At 39.1% G+C, this 16,285-nt stretch overlaps 1 protein-coding gene across 3 annotated transcripts in view; it reads left to right on the forward strand.

Moving 5' to 3' along the window:
* The window catches only part of TDP2 (tyrosyl-DNA phosphodiesterase 2), a 19,125-nt gene extending 6,919 nt beyond the window's left edge, over positions 1 to 12,206 (forward strand). Inside the window, exons 3-8 of one of the 3 annotated variants that reach the window (XM_053602069.1) lie at positions 4,407 to 4,580; positions 5,271 to 5,362; positions 7,070 to 7,188; positions 8,708 to 8,878; positions 10,605 to 10,661; positions 11,076 to 12,206. In XM_053602069.1, coding sequence (XP_053458044.1) covers positions 4,407 to 4,580; positions 5,271 to 5,362; positions 7,070 to 7,188; positions 8,708 to 8,878; positions 10,605 to 10,661; positions 11,076 to 11,357 — 895 coding nt within the window. In that variant the 3' untranslated portion in view covers positions 11,358 to 12,206. The remainder of the gene's footprint in view (positions 1 to 4,406; positions 4,581 to 5,270; positions 5,363 to 7,069; positions 7,189 to 8,707; positions 8,879 to 10,604; positions 10,662 to 11,075) is intronic. The other 2 variants (XM_053602070.1, XM_053602072.1) reach the window with 2 other exon arrangements.
* Positions 12,207 to 16,285: the final 4,079 nt, after the last annotated feature.

The raw sequence follows: 16,285 nt of genomic DNA on the forward strand, positions 1-16,285 counted from the left end.
CTGAACCCACCACCCTTGGCATATGGGACCAGTACCCTACTCACTGAGCCACAAGCCCTCAAAAGATTTGTTTTTTGCTTCAAAAGTGACATTAAGGCTTGGCACCTGTAGCTCAGTGGCTAGGGCACCAGCCACATGCACCGGAGCTGGTGAGTTTGAATCTATCCCTGGCCTACCAAATAACAATGAACTACAACCAAAAAATAGCCAGGCGTTGTGGCAGGTGCCTGTAGTCCCAGCTACTTGGGTGGCTGAGGCAAGAGTATCGCCTAAGCCCAAGAGTTTGAGGTTGCTGTGAGCTGTGATGCCACAGCACTCTACCGAGGGTAACAAAGTAAGACTCTGTCTCAAAAAAAAAAAAAGTGACATTAAGTTCATCTAGTACCTAGATTGTCACTCCTAAATACCATTCTTTACTAAAAGGAACCAAAGACTCCATGGAAATGATTGACTTCAGAGCAGCAGCAAGTAACATATAAGATGAGCCTGGAATTCTGTGGTGTCAGAAAGTAAGGAAGTGCCCAGAAGATGTTGGGAATAAGCCAAGAGGACTCAAGAACCACTTTAAAACTGGTTACTCTCATCTCCCATCAAATCTGATACAGTTCAAGCAACTGTTTAATTGATAAGAACATGTTTTAATCTATAGAATAAGGATCCATACTGAAATAAATACAGTTGTTGAGAGGAGGGAGGAATGTTTTTCCTTACCGTAGAATCCAAACTAATGTAGAAGATATGAGGAATTAGAAGAATCTCTATAGTAATAATTCTTTCTGACAAGTATCACCAATGGATACTACAACTAGTGACAGGTTTGGCACCTGTAGCTCAGTGGCTAGTGTGCCAGCCACATACATCAGAGCTGGCGGGTTTGAATCTAGCCTGGGCCTGCCAAACAACAATGACAACTACAACAGAAAAATAGCTGGATGTTTTGGCTGGTGCCTGTAGTCCCAGCTACTTGGGAGGCTGAGGCAAGAGAATCACTTTAAGCCCAAGAGTTTGAGGTTGCTGTGAGCTATGATGCTATGGTACTCTACTGGGGGCGACATAGTGAGACTGTCTCAAATGAAAAAAATAAAACTAGTGACAGTTTAATGAGAAGCAACATATTTACATAATCATAAAGTATTTACCCACAAAATACTTTGGAGAAATTCATAACTTTGCATTACAAAAAACTGATTGACAATGTTCTAACTATTTGATCAAAGTTAATATTACCAGTACTGAGACAAATCCATAATAGGTGCCTCCTGATATGATGCACTAAGGACATAACTTTGCTTCTGTGCAATTCCTGCCAAAAAATGCATAACCTGATTCTAATCATTAGAAAATATCAGACAGACCAAACTGAAGGACATCCTATAAAGTAAATGGACTGTACTCTTCAAAAATGTCAAGGTCATGAGAGACAAAGACTGAAGAACTGTTCCACATTAAAGGAGATTAAAAGGGACATGCCGGCTCAGCACCTGTAGCTCAAGTGGCTAGGGCGCCAGCCACATAACTGAAGCTGGCGGGTTCGAATCCAGTCTGGTCCTGCCAAACAGCAATGACAACTATAACCAAAAAAAGTGGCAGGTGCCGGTAGACCCAGCTACTTGGGAGGCCGAGGCAAGAGAATTGCTTAAGCCCAAGAGTTGGAGGTTGCTGTGACAGACATGCTTTCTTTCTTCCTTTTTTTTTTTTTTTAAGACAGTCTTACTTTGTCACCCTCGGTAGAGTGCTGAGGTGTCACAGCTCACGGCAACTTCAAACTCTTGGGCTCAAGTGATTCTCTTGCCTCAGCCTCCTAAGTAGCTGGAACTACAGGCATCCGCCACAATGCCTGGCTATTTTATTTATTTATTTATTTATTTATTGAGACAGAGCCTCAAGCTGTCACCTTGGGTAGAGTGCTATAGCATAACAGCTCACAGCAATTTGCAACTCCTGGGATCAAGTGATTCTCCTGCCTCTGCCTCCCAAGTAGCTGGGACTACAGGCATCTGCCACAAGGCCCAGCTATTTTTTGGTTGCAGCCGTCATTGTTGTTTGGCGGGCCCAGGCTTGATTCGCACCAGCTAGCTCAGGTGTATGTGGCTGGTGCCTTAGCTGCTTGAGCCACAGGCGCCGAGCCCTTTTTTTTTTTTTTTTTTTTTGTAGAGACAGAGTCTCACTGTACTGCCCTCGGGTAGAGTGCCGTGACGTCACACGGCTCACAGCAACCTCTAACTCTTGGGCTTACGCGATTCTCTTGCCTCAGCCTCCCGAACAGCTGGGACTACAGGCGCCCGCCACAACGCCTGGCTATTTTTTTTTTTAAGAGCTGAGTTCTCACTCTGGTTCAGGCTGGTCTCAAACCTGTGAGCTCAGGCAGTCCACCCACCAGAGCGCTAGGATTACAGATGTGAGCCCCACCATGCTGGTTGGGAGAGACATGCCTTCTAAATACAACCTGTGATCCTGGATTAAGATACTAGTTGGCAAAATTTGAGTAGGTCTTTAGGTAATATTAGGCCCCTATATTATTATATACCTATAATATTAGGTAATAATATTATCTTTTGATAATACTAGGGTATACAGTGATGTACTACATACATAACAATATTATGATCAACAATGGACTGCATCTATAATGGTGATCCCATGCTTATAAAATTATACTTTTACCTTACCTTTCCTATTTTTGGATATGTTTACGCAAATACTTAATCATTGTGTTACAGTTGCCTATAGTATTTGGTACAGTAACATGCTGTACAACTTTGTGGCCTAGGAGCAATATAACATATATTATGTAGCTTAAATGTGTAGTAGGCTACAATATCTAGGTCTGTGTACTGTTCTGTAATGTTTATATAATGTTGAAGTAGCCTAACAAATTTCTGGGAACCTGAGTGACAACGTGACTGTATATGTAAGCATGTCCTCATTTTTAGGAAATATTACAAAAGAATTTAAGCAGATATTTCAGAATCAAAAGTATTAAGCAAGTAAATATTAAGTAAAATGTTAACATTGGAAAATGTGGGTGAATGCTATATAGCTGGGATGTTCAACCTGCAGCTCATAGAACGCGTGCTGATTAATAAAGATTGTTTTGCTTATCTGTGGTGTTGATATCTGTGGTGAAAGGTAGGCACGGGCCCTTCTTTTTTCTTTGCTCATGAGCTTTCATTAGTGTTTGTGTATTCAATTTGTGCCCCAAGGCAAGTCTTAATTCTTTTGATTTCCTTAGAGAAGAAAAAAGCTTGGGTACCCCTGGTATATAGGAATCTATTGATTTTGTAGTTCTGAAAGTCTGAAATTATTTCAGAATAAAAAGTAAAATGCTTCAGTGTAACCTGGCTTATTGTACCCTCAATGAATCCCCAACAATAAAAAAAAAAAAAAAAAAAAAAAAAAGTAAAATGCTGACATTAAATTTAATTATAGTACAAAAACTTATTTTTAAAATTTATAGTTTATAAATGCTTGCCTGTTACCTTTCAATGATTGTTCCTCCACTCACATGCCTGACACATTGATGTGGTTCAGGCAGGACTGTGTCTGGAGCACGTACATAGGTCTCTCCAGCATGGCAATCTCGGGTATTTGGGCTTCTTACATGGCAGTTCAGGGTTCCTGGAGAGCTTGTTGCAAAAGGCCTTAATGGAAGCTGCAGGTCTTCTTATGACCAAGCCTCAGAAGTCCCAGAATATCCTTTCTACTGTATTATGTAATCGCGCAATTTACTAAGGCCTAGGTTCAGAGGGAAAGGTATTCAGATGCACTCAAAGAGAGGCGGATAGCAAAGAATTTGCAACCATTGTTTATCTGCCACAATGAGAACTTACTCCAAATGATGATTTACAAATTTGGAAATCTTACATTTCTTAGTCTAAAATTATTTTAGTGACATGTTATTGAAGGATGTTGCATTAGCTGTAACAACTGTGTAAATGAGCAAACATTTGGGTAACGTAATAAAAAAAATCTGTTTTTTCTCAGTCATAGGACTTTTGCTCTTATAGGCAGATACTTTATTTTTATTTATTTTTGGGGGGGCAGGACAGAATCTCACTATGTCGCCCTCGGTAGAGTGCCATGGCATCACAGCTTACAGCAACTGCAAACACCTGGGCTTAAGCAATCCTCTTGCCTCAGCCTCCCAAGTAACTGGGACTACAGGCGCCCAGTATAACGCCCAGCTATTTTTTTGTCCTTATTGTTTAGCAGGCCCAGTCCGGGCTTGAACCCGCCAGCCCTGGTGTATGTGGCCAGTACCCTAACTGCTGAGCTACAGGAGTCGAGCCTAGGCAGATACATTTAGGCTTCTTGAAAAGAGGGCTATAAATACAAAATAAAATAATTCTTAAATTAATCAATGTATAGATTATTTGTGAAGTTCTATTTTATTCTGATCTTGCCAGGGTTGACCTAACCAGTGAAGAAGCAACTGATTCTGCTAGTTCTAAAATCAGCCCATCTGCAGATACTCAGCAAGAAGATGGCAGCATATTCTCTTTCATTACCTGGAATATTGACGGACTGGATCTAAATAATCTCCCAGAGAGGGCTCGAGGGGTGTGTTCCTACTTGACTTTGTAAGTGTTATCTAAAGGTTTGAATTTGACCTGGGTTCAAAGACCAGCTCTGAGAGGAAGCATCTGAAGGAAATGAGATGATTGCCTCTGAGAGCAGGATTTCGGACTGGAGTGAAGAGGGAACTCATTTTTGTTAGAAGCCTTCTAGTATTGTTTTATTATTAAACTTTATATGTAATTACTGCTATGAGATTTAAATTACCAAAAAGGTTTGTTAGACTCTGTGACCTTGGGCAAACCATTTAAGTTCTCTCAGTGTTCTTCATTGTGGATAATCTTCTCTTCAAGAGGAGATTCCAAAGAGAGGACATTAAAAACATCTATTAGATTAACCATTTGATAAAAATATTTCAAATGGTATACAAAACCAGCACATTGTACCCCATGATTGCATTAATGTACACAGCTATGATTTAATAAAAAAAAAAATTGGAGTGTAGGCTCTCAAAGTAGTGGTTTCTATTTTCAGTCATTCCAGTTTTAAAACATGATTGTTACAGTACTATGTGTTAAGTTGCACAGATCTTTCTTATTTTATAGTTACCAAAGATCAGTGTAAAGATTGAATATTAGTTGTCCTCGACAGTAATAGTTTTGGGTTTTTATTATGTCATGGAATTTCCTTCAGCTAGATAGCTAAAAATGAAATGGTGTACTCAGTGTTTATCATAAATTGATGTTTTTAATTAGGTACACGCCTGATGTGGTATTTCTACAGGAAGTTATTCCCCCGTATTATAGTTACCTAAAGAAGAGAGCAAGTAATTATGAGATTATTACAGGTAACTATTTTCCTATTATCTAACTTGTTTTTTTCCTTGAAAAACAGATTGATGAAAGAAGATAAAGTTAGCCTATCAGAACATACAGAAGAAAAAGCACAAATAAGTTTGAGAAAAGTAGGATGTAGGATACTAAAAGAATTATAGGAGAATATTTTATACAGTTTAATGTTAATAAGTGTGAAAAAGTGAGATAGATAATTTTTTAGGAAAATATAATCACTAAAATTTGAGATTGTAACTTTTTGGTGAAATTCAGTTCTAAGTTTTTAGTATGATAATCACATTATGGGCTCGGCGCCTGTGGCTCAAGTGGCTAAGGCGCCAGCCACATACACCTGAGCTGGCGGATTCAAATCTAGCCCAGGCCTGCCAACAACAATGATGGCTGCAACAAAAAATAGCCAGGCGTTGTGGCAGGCGCCTATAGTCCCAGCTACTTGGGGGGCGGAGGCAGGAGAATTGCTTGAGCCCAGAAGTTGGAGGTTGCTGTGAGCTGTGATGCCACAGCACTCTACCCAGGGCAACAGCTTGAGACTTTGTCTCAAAAAAAAAAAAAAAAAATTGCATTATGGTTATGCTTTTTTCAAAAAGTCTTTGTCACTGTTAATTCCTTTTTATTTATTTTGTTCTTTTTCTAGCTTTTGCCCTGAGTAAATTAGTTTTCTGATTACCCATCTATTTTGTTTTTGCTAAGTACATTTAAAGTACCATTTTGACTATATCTTATGATTTTCATATATAGTTGTTTTTTCAAATCCATGAGGAATTGGTTCCAGGACTCCCTTTCCCCTCATGGACACCGAAATCCACATGCACTCTGAAGTCCCTCAGTTGGCCCTATGGAACTTGAGTATAGGAAAAGCAGGCTCTCCATATCTGTGTGTATAACATCCCGCAAATGTATTTTCCATCTATATTTGGTGGATGCAGAGGATCAAATATATATAAGTGGATCCATACAGTTCAAACCTGTATTTTTCAAGGGTCAACTGGATAGTGTTTTCTTTGTCTTTCACTTTTATGTAATATGTATATGTATATATATTATATATATTATTTATTTATTTATTTTTTTGGAGATAGAGTCTCACTTTGTCATCCTTGATAGAATGCCATTGCGTCACAGCTCACAGCAACCTTGAACTCTTGGGCTCAAGCAGTCCTCTTGCTTCACCCTCCCTACTTGCTGGCACTATAGGCACTCCCCACAATGCCTGGCTATTTTTTGGAGATGGGATCTTGCTCTTTCTCAGGCTTGTCTCAAACTCCTGAGCTCAGGCAATCCACCTGCCTCGGCCTCCCAGAGTGCTGGGATTATAGGCGTGAGCCACTGCATCCAACCCCACTTTTATGTAATACGTGATTTTTAATTTTGATGTACTTTTAATGCAGAATTCCTGAGAAGGGAGTTCTCTCTCAGTCTCTGTGGGTCTCTCTTCTTTGTAGACTTCTTTTCTGCATTTTCTTGGGGATTCTCTTTAGATTTCTTGTTTTCTGAATCCTATGCTTTCTTCCTCCTTTATTTACTTCCTCGTTTTACTGGAGTTCATTCTCTAATTACTTTCTGAGAAGAAATGCATAGGTAGTGAATTTTTTTTAATTTACCATATTTGCAAATGCCTGTGTTTTAGCCTCATAGTTAGCTGATAGTTTGCCCAGATATAGATTTCTTGGTATTAAGTAATTTTCCTCACAATTTTGAAGGTCGTGAAGAAGGATATTTCACAGCTATCATGTTGAAGAAATCAAAAGTGAAATTAAAAAGCCACGAGGTTATTCCTTTTCCAGATACCAAAATGATGAGAAACCTATTATGTGCGCATGTAAGTAAATTTTTGAAAATTGCCTTTTGTATAAAAAGAATAGGCTTTTTTATAGTTTTTCATGTTGTCCTATTTTAAAACTATTACTTTCACAGAAAAAAATTGCATCTTACATATAGTCTTTTAAATATGTCTTAAAAAACAAAAATAAATATGTCTTAAAGAACTTTGTGGGCGGCGCCTGTGGCTCAGCGAGTAGGGCGCCGGCCCTGGTGGTGGGTTCAAACCCAGCCCCGGCCAAACTGCAACAAAAAAATAGCCGGGCGTTGTGGCAGGCTCCTGTAGTCCCAGCTGCTTGGGAGGCTGAGGCAAGAGAATTGCATAAGCCCAAGAGTTGGAGGTTGCTATGAGCTGTGACGCCATAGCACTCTACCGGAAGGCGGTACAGTGAGACTTTGTCTTTACAAAAAAAAAAAGAACTTTGTAAGTTAAATTTTTACATAAATTTTAAATATAGACAGACTTGTGAAAATATAATTCCTAATCTATTAGATTTTTTTTCCTAAGGATATTTGGGAGTTTCCAAACATCCCACATTTGCTTTCTGAAGTAATGTTTTTCATTTCAGCTCTAGACATGGTACAGTGTTGTACTCTATGAGACTCACAAAAACGAATCAAGTAGATCTTGCTCTCAGGCAGTTCATAGAGTAGTATGGGAGAATAGATACATAGTAACTAAAATACAGGAAAGGCTTAAGTGCCACAGGAGAAGTATAAGTGATAATTCCATGGAAGTTGAGAGAAAAGGAGAGATGGCTTTTAGCCAGATTGTTTAGTAAAGGTTTCATGAAGGCAGTGGTATTTGAATTGGGCCCTGAAAAATAAATATGTAAGATGTAGACATTAAGAGGAGTCTAGCTGGAGAAGTCACCAGGAGTGAACTTTTGCAAGCTGCAAGAGGTGTGTTTATACCAGTATGGATGAGCATTCTGTTCACGTGGGTGCAGAGAATGTGAGAAGGGTAGTTTGAAGAAGGTTGAGAAGTAGGTGGGATCCAGATTATAGAAGAGCATGAATGCTCAGTATGAAAGAATTGGACTTGATTCTGCAGGCACTTACATAATGACATATCATATGTTGTCAGTGTCTTAAGCGCAATTGGTAAATGATATTCAGTCAACTAACATTTTTGGAATACGTATATGCTGGGCCCTTAGTAATACAGCAAGAAATAAGAACCATCTCTAATTGCAAATGACTTATGACTTTGTACGAGGGAAATGTGCTTTTAATTTAGTCTAGGGGCCTTTAAAGCAGTCTGTCTAGCATGCTATTGGAATGTAGAAAAGGGAGCCTTTGAAGAGCTGGGGATATTGGGGGAAGGGCTCACAGAGGAGCTGACATCTGGGGTAGGATGTGCTTGCTAAGCAGTTTTCTTTGGGGATAAGGTTCTCACTGTATACCTCTTTTGACCCAGAGGGTTGGGCATAATGTTAGTTATAAAATTTCAGTTTAATAATATACCAGTTGATGGAATAGTGTGCTGACAATTTTAATGACTCTTTATCCTGTTGCAGGTGAGTGTTTCGGGAAGTGAATTTTACCTTATGACTTCCCATTTGGAGAGCACCAGAGGGCATGCTAAGGAACGAATGAATCAGTTAAAAATTGTCTTAAAGAAAATGCAAGAGGCTCCGGAGTCAGCTACAGTTATATTTGCAGGAGATACAAATTTAAGGGATCAAGAAGTGAGTGACAAAGGCAGTTCAATGTATATGGGCAGGCTGGGTATGGTGGCTCATGCCTGTAATACTAATATTGGGAGACTGAGGTGGGCTGGTTACTTTAGGCCAAGGAATTTGAGACCAGCCTAGATGGGTGACAGGCCGTCTCTTAAAAAAAAAAAAAAAGATGAAAGGTGACTGTGATGGTGTTTGACCATGATAGTTGTCCCTAATACTCTTCTTTCTGAGGTTTCCTTTTTTTTCTTCTTCTCCCTTTCATTCCTTCCTCCCTTTCCTTTCCTTTCCTTCTCTTCCTCCCTTCCCCCTTCCTCCCTTCACATCTCTTCCCCTTCCTCTGTTTATTTTTGTTTATTTATTTATTTATTTTTTTTTTTTTGATGCAGAGTCAAGCTGTCGCCCTGGGTAGAGTGCTATGGCATCATAGCTCACAGCAACCTCAAACTCTTGGGCTTAAGCAATTGTCTTGCCTCAGGCTCCCAAGTAGCTGGGACTACAGGCCCCTGCTACAATGCCTGGCTTTTTTTTTTTTTTTTATTCTTGCAGTTGTCATTGTTGTTTTTAGCTGTCCTGGTTTGGGTTCAAACCTCCCCAGTGTTGGTGTAGGTGGCTGGCACCCTACCCACTGAGCTATGGGCACTGCACTTCCTTCTGTTTATTAATCTTTTTTTACTCCTTTCCAGATCTGAAACAAAGTCTCTTTCTCCTTAGTTTAGTTGAGACATAATTAGATTTTTCAGGATCTTAAAAAATAACAAAGAATTAGGATATGATCCAGAAATATAGAAGTGAAAACAGTGACTTGAACAGGTATTCATATACCCATCTATGTTCACCCAATAGCCAAAAGGTGGAAGTAACCCAACTGTCATTGACAGCTGAATAGATTTTAAAAACTGTGGTATATACATACAATAGAAAAATCACTCAATCTTAAAAAGAGACTTTGGACACATGCTGCAACATGGATGAATCTTAAAGACATGCTAAGTGAATGAAGCCAGTCAAAAAAGGAAAATATATGATGCCTCTTACATGAATTTCCTAAGCTAGTCTAATCATAGATACAGAGACTGTGAGGATATGAGAGAATGGTAAATTAGTGTTTAATGGACACAGAGTTTAATTTGGGGAATATGAAAACTTTCTGAAGATGATGGATGATGATGATGGTTGTACAACAGTGTGATGTACTTAATGCCACAGAACTGTCCACTTAAAATTTAGCCTTAAAGAAAGATGGAGATTTTACCTCTTTCATATTTACACGGATGGAGCTGGAACATATTCTTCTTAGCAAAGTATCTCAAGAATGGAAGAAAAAGTATCCAATGTACTCAGCCCTACTGTGAAGCTAAATTATAGCTTTCATATGAAGACTATAACCCAACTATAGCACAAGACTATGGGGAAAGGGCCAAGGGAGGGGAGGAGGTTGGGGTGGAGGGAGGGTAATGGGTCGGGCCACACCTATGGTGCATCTTAGAATGGGTACAGGCGAAACTTACTAAAGGCAGAATACAAATGTCTACATACAATAACTAAGAAAATGCCATGAAGGCTACGTTGAACAGTTTGATGAGAATATTTCAGATTGTATTTGAAACCAGCACATTGTACCCCTTGATTGCACTAATGTATACACCTATTATTTAACAATAATAAAAATTAGTTAAAATGACAAATTTTTTGTTGTGTACATATTTTATCACATAATTTCTTCTAATCCTAGAGTGAATGGAAAAGGGAAGAATTAATATCATTAGTAAATTCAAAGAAAACTCTGAAGGTAATTGACATTGCTGGATCACATAAATGCTATACCTATAAATTAGTAGATGAGAGTAGCAGTCGTGCCTTGGTCTTCCCTTGAGTTCCTTTTTTACAAACAGCAATAATAGGCCACAGGTGCTCAGGTTTCTGAGATTTATCTGACCCAAAGTCTGGAAACTATTTATGGCAGAAGAGAAGGGGCATATTCTAAGCCTCCCTGGATATCTTACTATTTTTATATTACCTATTGTGAATAAAGTAACATAATACTTGTTATAATGTAGTGGTTATTTTGAATATGTACATTAATAAATTCTGACATTCTAATTTGAACTGTTATACTTAGACATGGTGTAATAGCAAAGACTTCTTTTTAAATTGAGGGGGGGAATGCTATGTAAATCTTATAGAACATTTTTTTTCTTTTCAGGTTACCAAATATGGTGGTTTACCCAACAACATTTTGGATGTCTGGGAGTTTTTAGGCAAACCCAACCATTGCCAGTATACATGGGATACACAGATGAATTCTAATCTTGGAATAACTTCTACTTGTAAGCTTCGTTTTGATCGGATATTTTTCAGAGCAGCAGGAGAAGAGAGCCACATTATTCCCCGAAGTTTAGACCTCCTTGGGTTAGAAAAACTGGACTGTGGTAGATTTCCTAGTGATCACTGGGGTCTTTTGTGCACCTTAGATATAATATTATGAAATGCTTTTAAATATGAGTTTTAAATGTTTTATTCTGGATTTTTGCAAATACAATTTCTACTTTTCGGAAAGGTAAGTTTACTATGGAGCATTTAATATCTTGGATCATTGTAATAGGAAAAAAAAGCAAGTATAAGTTTTATTTTGTGATTGTGTCCTCAGAATTCAAGATTAAAGATTAATGGTTATTCAAAATGTAAGGTCCTTACATTTCCTGTATTCTTAAGGTCTTTTAATGTAAAGGGCACAAAGTCTGTCAGAGTTTATAACAGTGTTTATAGCTGCTGGCTGGATTACAAGCAGGGGCCACATTGTTTTGGGGCTAAATTTTATATTTATTTTTGCAATCAGATACTAAAATAGTTAATATTTTAAGTAAATCTTTAAAAAAAAGAATCCCGAGTCGTTGGGACTGTATATTTTAATTATATTTCAGAAGTTTAGATAATCTTAAAAAAGCCATGATCATCTGTAGTTAAGCAGATAATAACTATCCAGATCAAACTTTATTTTTGACAGCTAATAGTACATAACTGGTAAGGTAAAGGTACATGAATAAATGATTTGATTCATTTGTGTAGTTACATTGCCAACAGAGTAAAGTTAGATGTTATATTGATTGAAATCAATTTATATGACACCATGGGATTTTTTTGCTAAGAGAAAATACCCTTTTAGTTTTGTTGCTTATGAACTGGAAATATAGGAAGTGAATAACGAGTACTTTTAGAAGTGCTTTAAAGAATTTTTTTCCACAAGAGAGGTATACTTTAAAGAATTTTATTTGCCTATAGTTTCTCTCTGTTTTTGCATCTTTGATAGAATTAAAGTTTTTACCTCTTCCCTGTTTTTGCTACTTCTTTATGTTCCTTTTTACTTCACCAAGAATTACAAGGAATAGTTTTGCTTCCTTAGTATAAAAAAAAAGCCAGTGGAGGCCAGACAGTGGTCATACCTGTAATCCTAGCACTTTGGGAGTTCAAAGCGGGTGGATCACCTGAGGTTAGGAGTTTGAGACCTGCCTGAACAAGAGCAAGACCCCATTATCTTAAAAAAAAAAAAAAAAAAAAAAAGGCTAGGAGTTGTGGAGGGCGCCTGCAGTCCCAGGTACTTAGGAGGCTGAAGTGTGGGGATTGCTTTTTTTTTTTTTTTTTTTTTTTTTTGAGACAGCCTCAAGCTGTCGCCCTGAGTAGAGTGCTGTGGCATCACAGCTCACAGCAACCCCCAACTCTTGGGCTCAAGCGATTCTCCTGCCTCTGCCTCCCAAGTAGCTGGGACTACAGGTGCCTGCCACAACACCCAGCTATTTTTTGTTTGGCGGGCCAGGCTGGATTTGAACCTGCCAGCTTAGGTGTATGTGGCTGGCGTCTTAGCCGTTTGAGCCATAGGCGCCAAGCCTGGGAGGATGGCTTTAGCCCACGAGTTTGAGGTTGCTGTGAGCTGTGACGCCATCACAGTACCGAGGGAACAAACTGAGACTCTGTCTCAAAAAAAAAAAAAAAAAAAAAAGCCAGTGGAAATAAGTACAAGTAACAGAACCTTCTTCTCTCTCTTTTTTTTTTTTTTTACAATTACTTTTTTTTATTATTATTAAATCATAGCTGTGTACATTAATGTGATCATGGGGCACCATACACTGGTTTTATAGACCGTTTGACACATTTTCATCACACTGGTTAACATAGCCTTCCTGGCATTTTCTTAGTTATTGTGTTAAGACATTTATATTCTACATTTAGTAAGTTTCACATGTACCCTTGTAAGATGCGCCATAGGTGTAATCCCACCAATCACCCTCCCTCCCTCCCTCCCTCCCTTCCCTCTCCCCCTTCCCCATATTCTTAGGTTATAACTGGGTTATAGCTTTCCAGAGTCTCATTCTGTCACCGTCAATGGAGTGCCGTGGCGTCACACCTCACAGCAACCTCAAAGCCTTGGGCTTAAGTGATTCTCTTGCCTCAGCCTCCCAAGTAGCTGGGACTACAGGGGCCTGCCACAATACCCCGTTATTTTTTTTGTTGTTGCTACTGCCACATTCAGCTGGCCCAGGCCAGGTTCGAATCTGCCAGCTTTGGTGTATGTGGCTGGCACTGTAACCACTGTGCAACTGGCGCTGAGCCCAGAACCTTATTTTCATCAGGAGTGCCAAAATTAAAGCATCTAAAAAAAGATAATTTATACGTAACATTCCCTTTTTAGTGACAACAGAAAATTTTTATTTTAGTCATAATTTTTATCATTAAAAAGTGAGAATTATAGCATACATTATAGAGGTAATATAGTAGTTTATTTCTGTGGGAAAAGGATCGTTCTGGCATAAATTACTTATTTGGAAAAATTGTTAGAAGAACTTCATATTACAAAAAAAGATGCATGAAAAATATAAAATATCCAGTGTGGTGAATTAGGTTTAATAAAAGGATTATCAAATTGTTTTAAAAACCATGAAAGTATCATTTTCTTTATATAACCTGATAGCATCCACATGAAATGCCTTCCTATATATAGCTTATTAAAAAATCTAAACAAGTCATAAGTGAAGTATATAGGAACAACCAAATCCCTTTTAGTCTTTACATGAGCAATAGTTCTCAACCAATGAAAGACTTAAGAATCTATGAATTTAATTTTTTTCTTTGAATCTTCCTGTTTTTCCATTGTAGTAGCTTCACTTATCTCCCTACTTGATGAAATCCTAATTTAGATCTCCTATTTCAGTGAGGCAACAGTTTGATTATGCTAAGCAACATTTTTACCACTGATGTGACATGTGCCTTGCTAAACCTCAGTTTCTCCCACTTTCATAATAAGATAGTTCTTTGTCTTTTATTGTGTGAATGTCCAAGAGCATAAGCAAAAGCAAAGTAAAATATTGTACTAAGGATTTGTCTTTTGTCCTTAGTACATATTGTAGAATCTATCCTAGTGATTGTCCACTGAATGAAAGAAGTGAACAATCTTAAGTGAACTCCTCTTAAGGAGGCAGACTAACATTTTCATACAGTACTAACATAGATACGTGAATTATAAGTGAAAATAGATATTTTTCAAGACTGAGTCTCTGTTGCTCAGACTAGAGTGCCTTGTTGTCAGCCTTACTCAGAGCAACTTCAAATTCCTGGGCCCAAGAGATCCTTCTGCCTCAGCCACTTGAGTAGCTGGACTTCAGGCTAGTTTCCTATATTTAGTAGAGACAAAGTCTCTTGCTCAGGCTGGTCTCCTGAACTCCAATGATCGTCCTGCCTAGGCTTCCCAGAGTGCCAGGATTATAGGTGAGAGAGCCACCGCCCAGCCTAGATACTCATTTTAATGACTCTGAGTTAAAAAGATGTTAATAGTTTAACATTCTGGGCTAAGCATACTTACCTATAGATATATATTTATTTAAAGGCTAATCAGCCCAAAGACCAATGGGGCCAAAATCAAATACACTGTTTTGATGTATGAAGAGTGGGCACACCATAGGTACTGGTGTGGAATGCCATATGAGAAGAGGAAGTGGCTTATAAGGTTTGGGTTCCTGTTGAATCCTAAGGAGAGTCTTGGAATAGGGGCTTGGCTCCAGTTGGTTGCTGTTTTGGAGGCAGACTGGGAAAGCTGGGGTTAACTAGGGATTGATAGGGTGCTGTCATGAGGTGAAGGAAGTTTAGCAATTGAGTATCCTCAGTTATGGAAGGAAATGGCAAAGTGAAGGAACCATCAGTGGTAAGAAAGCAGTAATCATTCAAAGAGGGAGTTGTAGCTGCTGCATGACTATAGAAGAAGCAACATTTCCTGTTAACTTTGCTTCTGGCTTTTATCTGTGTTTGTCTTCTCTGATTGATCATTAGCAAGACTACCTTTTTCTTTTTAGTCCAGGCTGATGTTCGCTTTCAGAATGTGCATTATCTCATATAATTTCCACAGTCATCCTCTATGAGTGCTATTATTGTAGTATCTCCATTTTATAATTGAGGAAATGAGGTTTATCAAGATTATGTAATTCATCCAAGGCTCCTCCATAGCTAGTGAGTTGCCTCCTATTCATTAGGTCTGTGTGACTCAGTCCTAAGCACTGCACTTTACTTCATAGTGATGGGATATACAAGGAATGCCCTCAGGGTTGGGGAACCTGTGGCTCCAAGGCCTTCTGGATCCTTGAATGTGGCCTTTTGACTGAATCCAAATTTTACAGAACAAAATCCTTTTAATAAAGGGATTTGTTCTTTGACATTTGGATTCTGTCAAGGAATTCTGCACTTGGGGATCTGGAGGGTCACATGTCGACTTGAGGCTGCAGATCCCCCACCCCTGCCTAGCTACATTTTCTGCCCAGTGTCATTATTCCCAGATGCTTTATCATCTTTATTAAAAGAAAAATACTAAAAATAAAGGAAGAATCTTACACATGAGGTTTCTGTGGTTCAGATTATCACCATCCCCTAGACCCCTGTCACTCTTACCCTGCAAAGCCTGGAGTTGATCTGAGCGCCCCTCAGCACAAGTTTCCTTCCTCAATCAGCAGCACGAGCTCAAAAGGAAAGAGAGAGAGTAGGGCCCAAAGTGACTTCCCTGGAACAGTGGTACTTGCATAGCTTCACTGACTTTGCTTTGAGGGACACATTCATGAACTGTCATTGACCCCGACCGTGGGTTCAGGCTTCTCTTGGGCCATCCTGGCCCTGGCAATTATTTGGAAGGAGTGTTCATTCCCTATTAGGGCCACGGTGGCAGGAAAGGGGTAGGCGAAGGAAAAAGATGTGGGGGACGATGGCCGTTTTCCTTCCTGAAAGTCTTATGCTTTGTCCCCTGTGTGGTAGGAGTCCGTCGCCTGATTGGTGGCCCTCCATAGGCAAACGAGGTGTTGGGCAGGGGCGGCAGTGGCGCTTGCCCATCCCTGGGGGCAGGTGTGCGCGTGCGCGCGCGTCGTCGGGGTAACCGCGGCGGCG

This window comes from Nycticebus coucang, chromosome 9 (assembly GCF_027406575.1).
Source record: "Nycticebus coucang isolate mNycCou1 chromosome 9, mNycCou1.pri, whole genome shotgun sequence".
NCBI classification, from domain to species: Eukaryota; Metazoa; Chordata; class Mammalia; order Primates; family Lorisidae; genus Nycticebus; species Nycticebus coucang.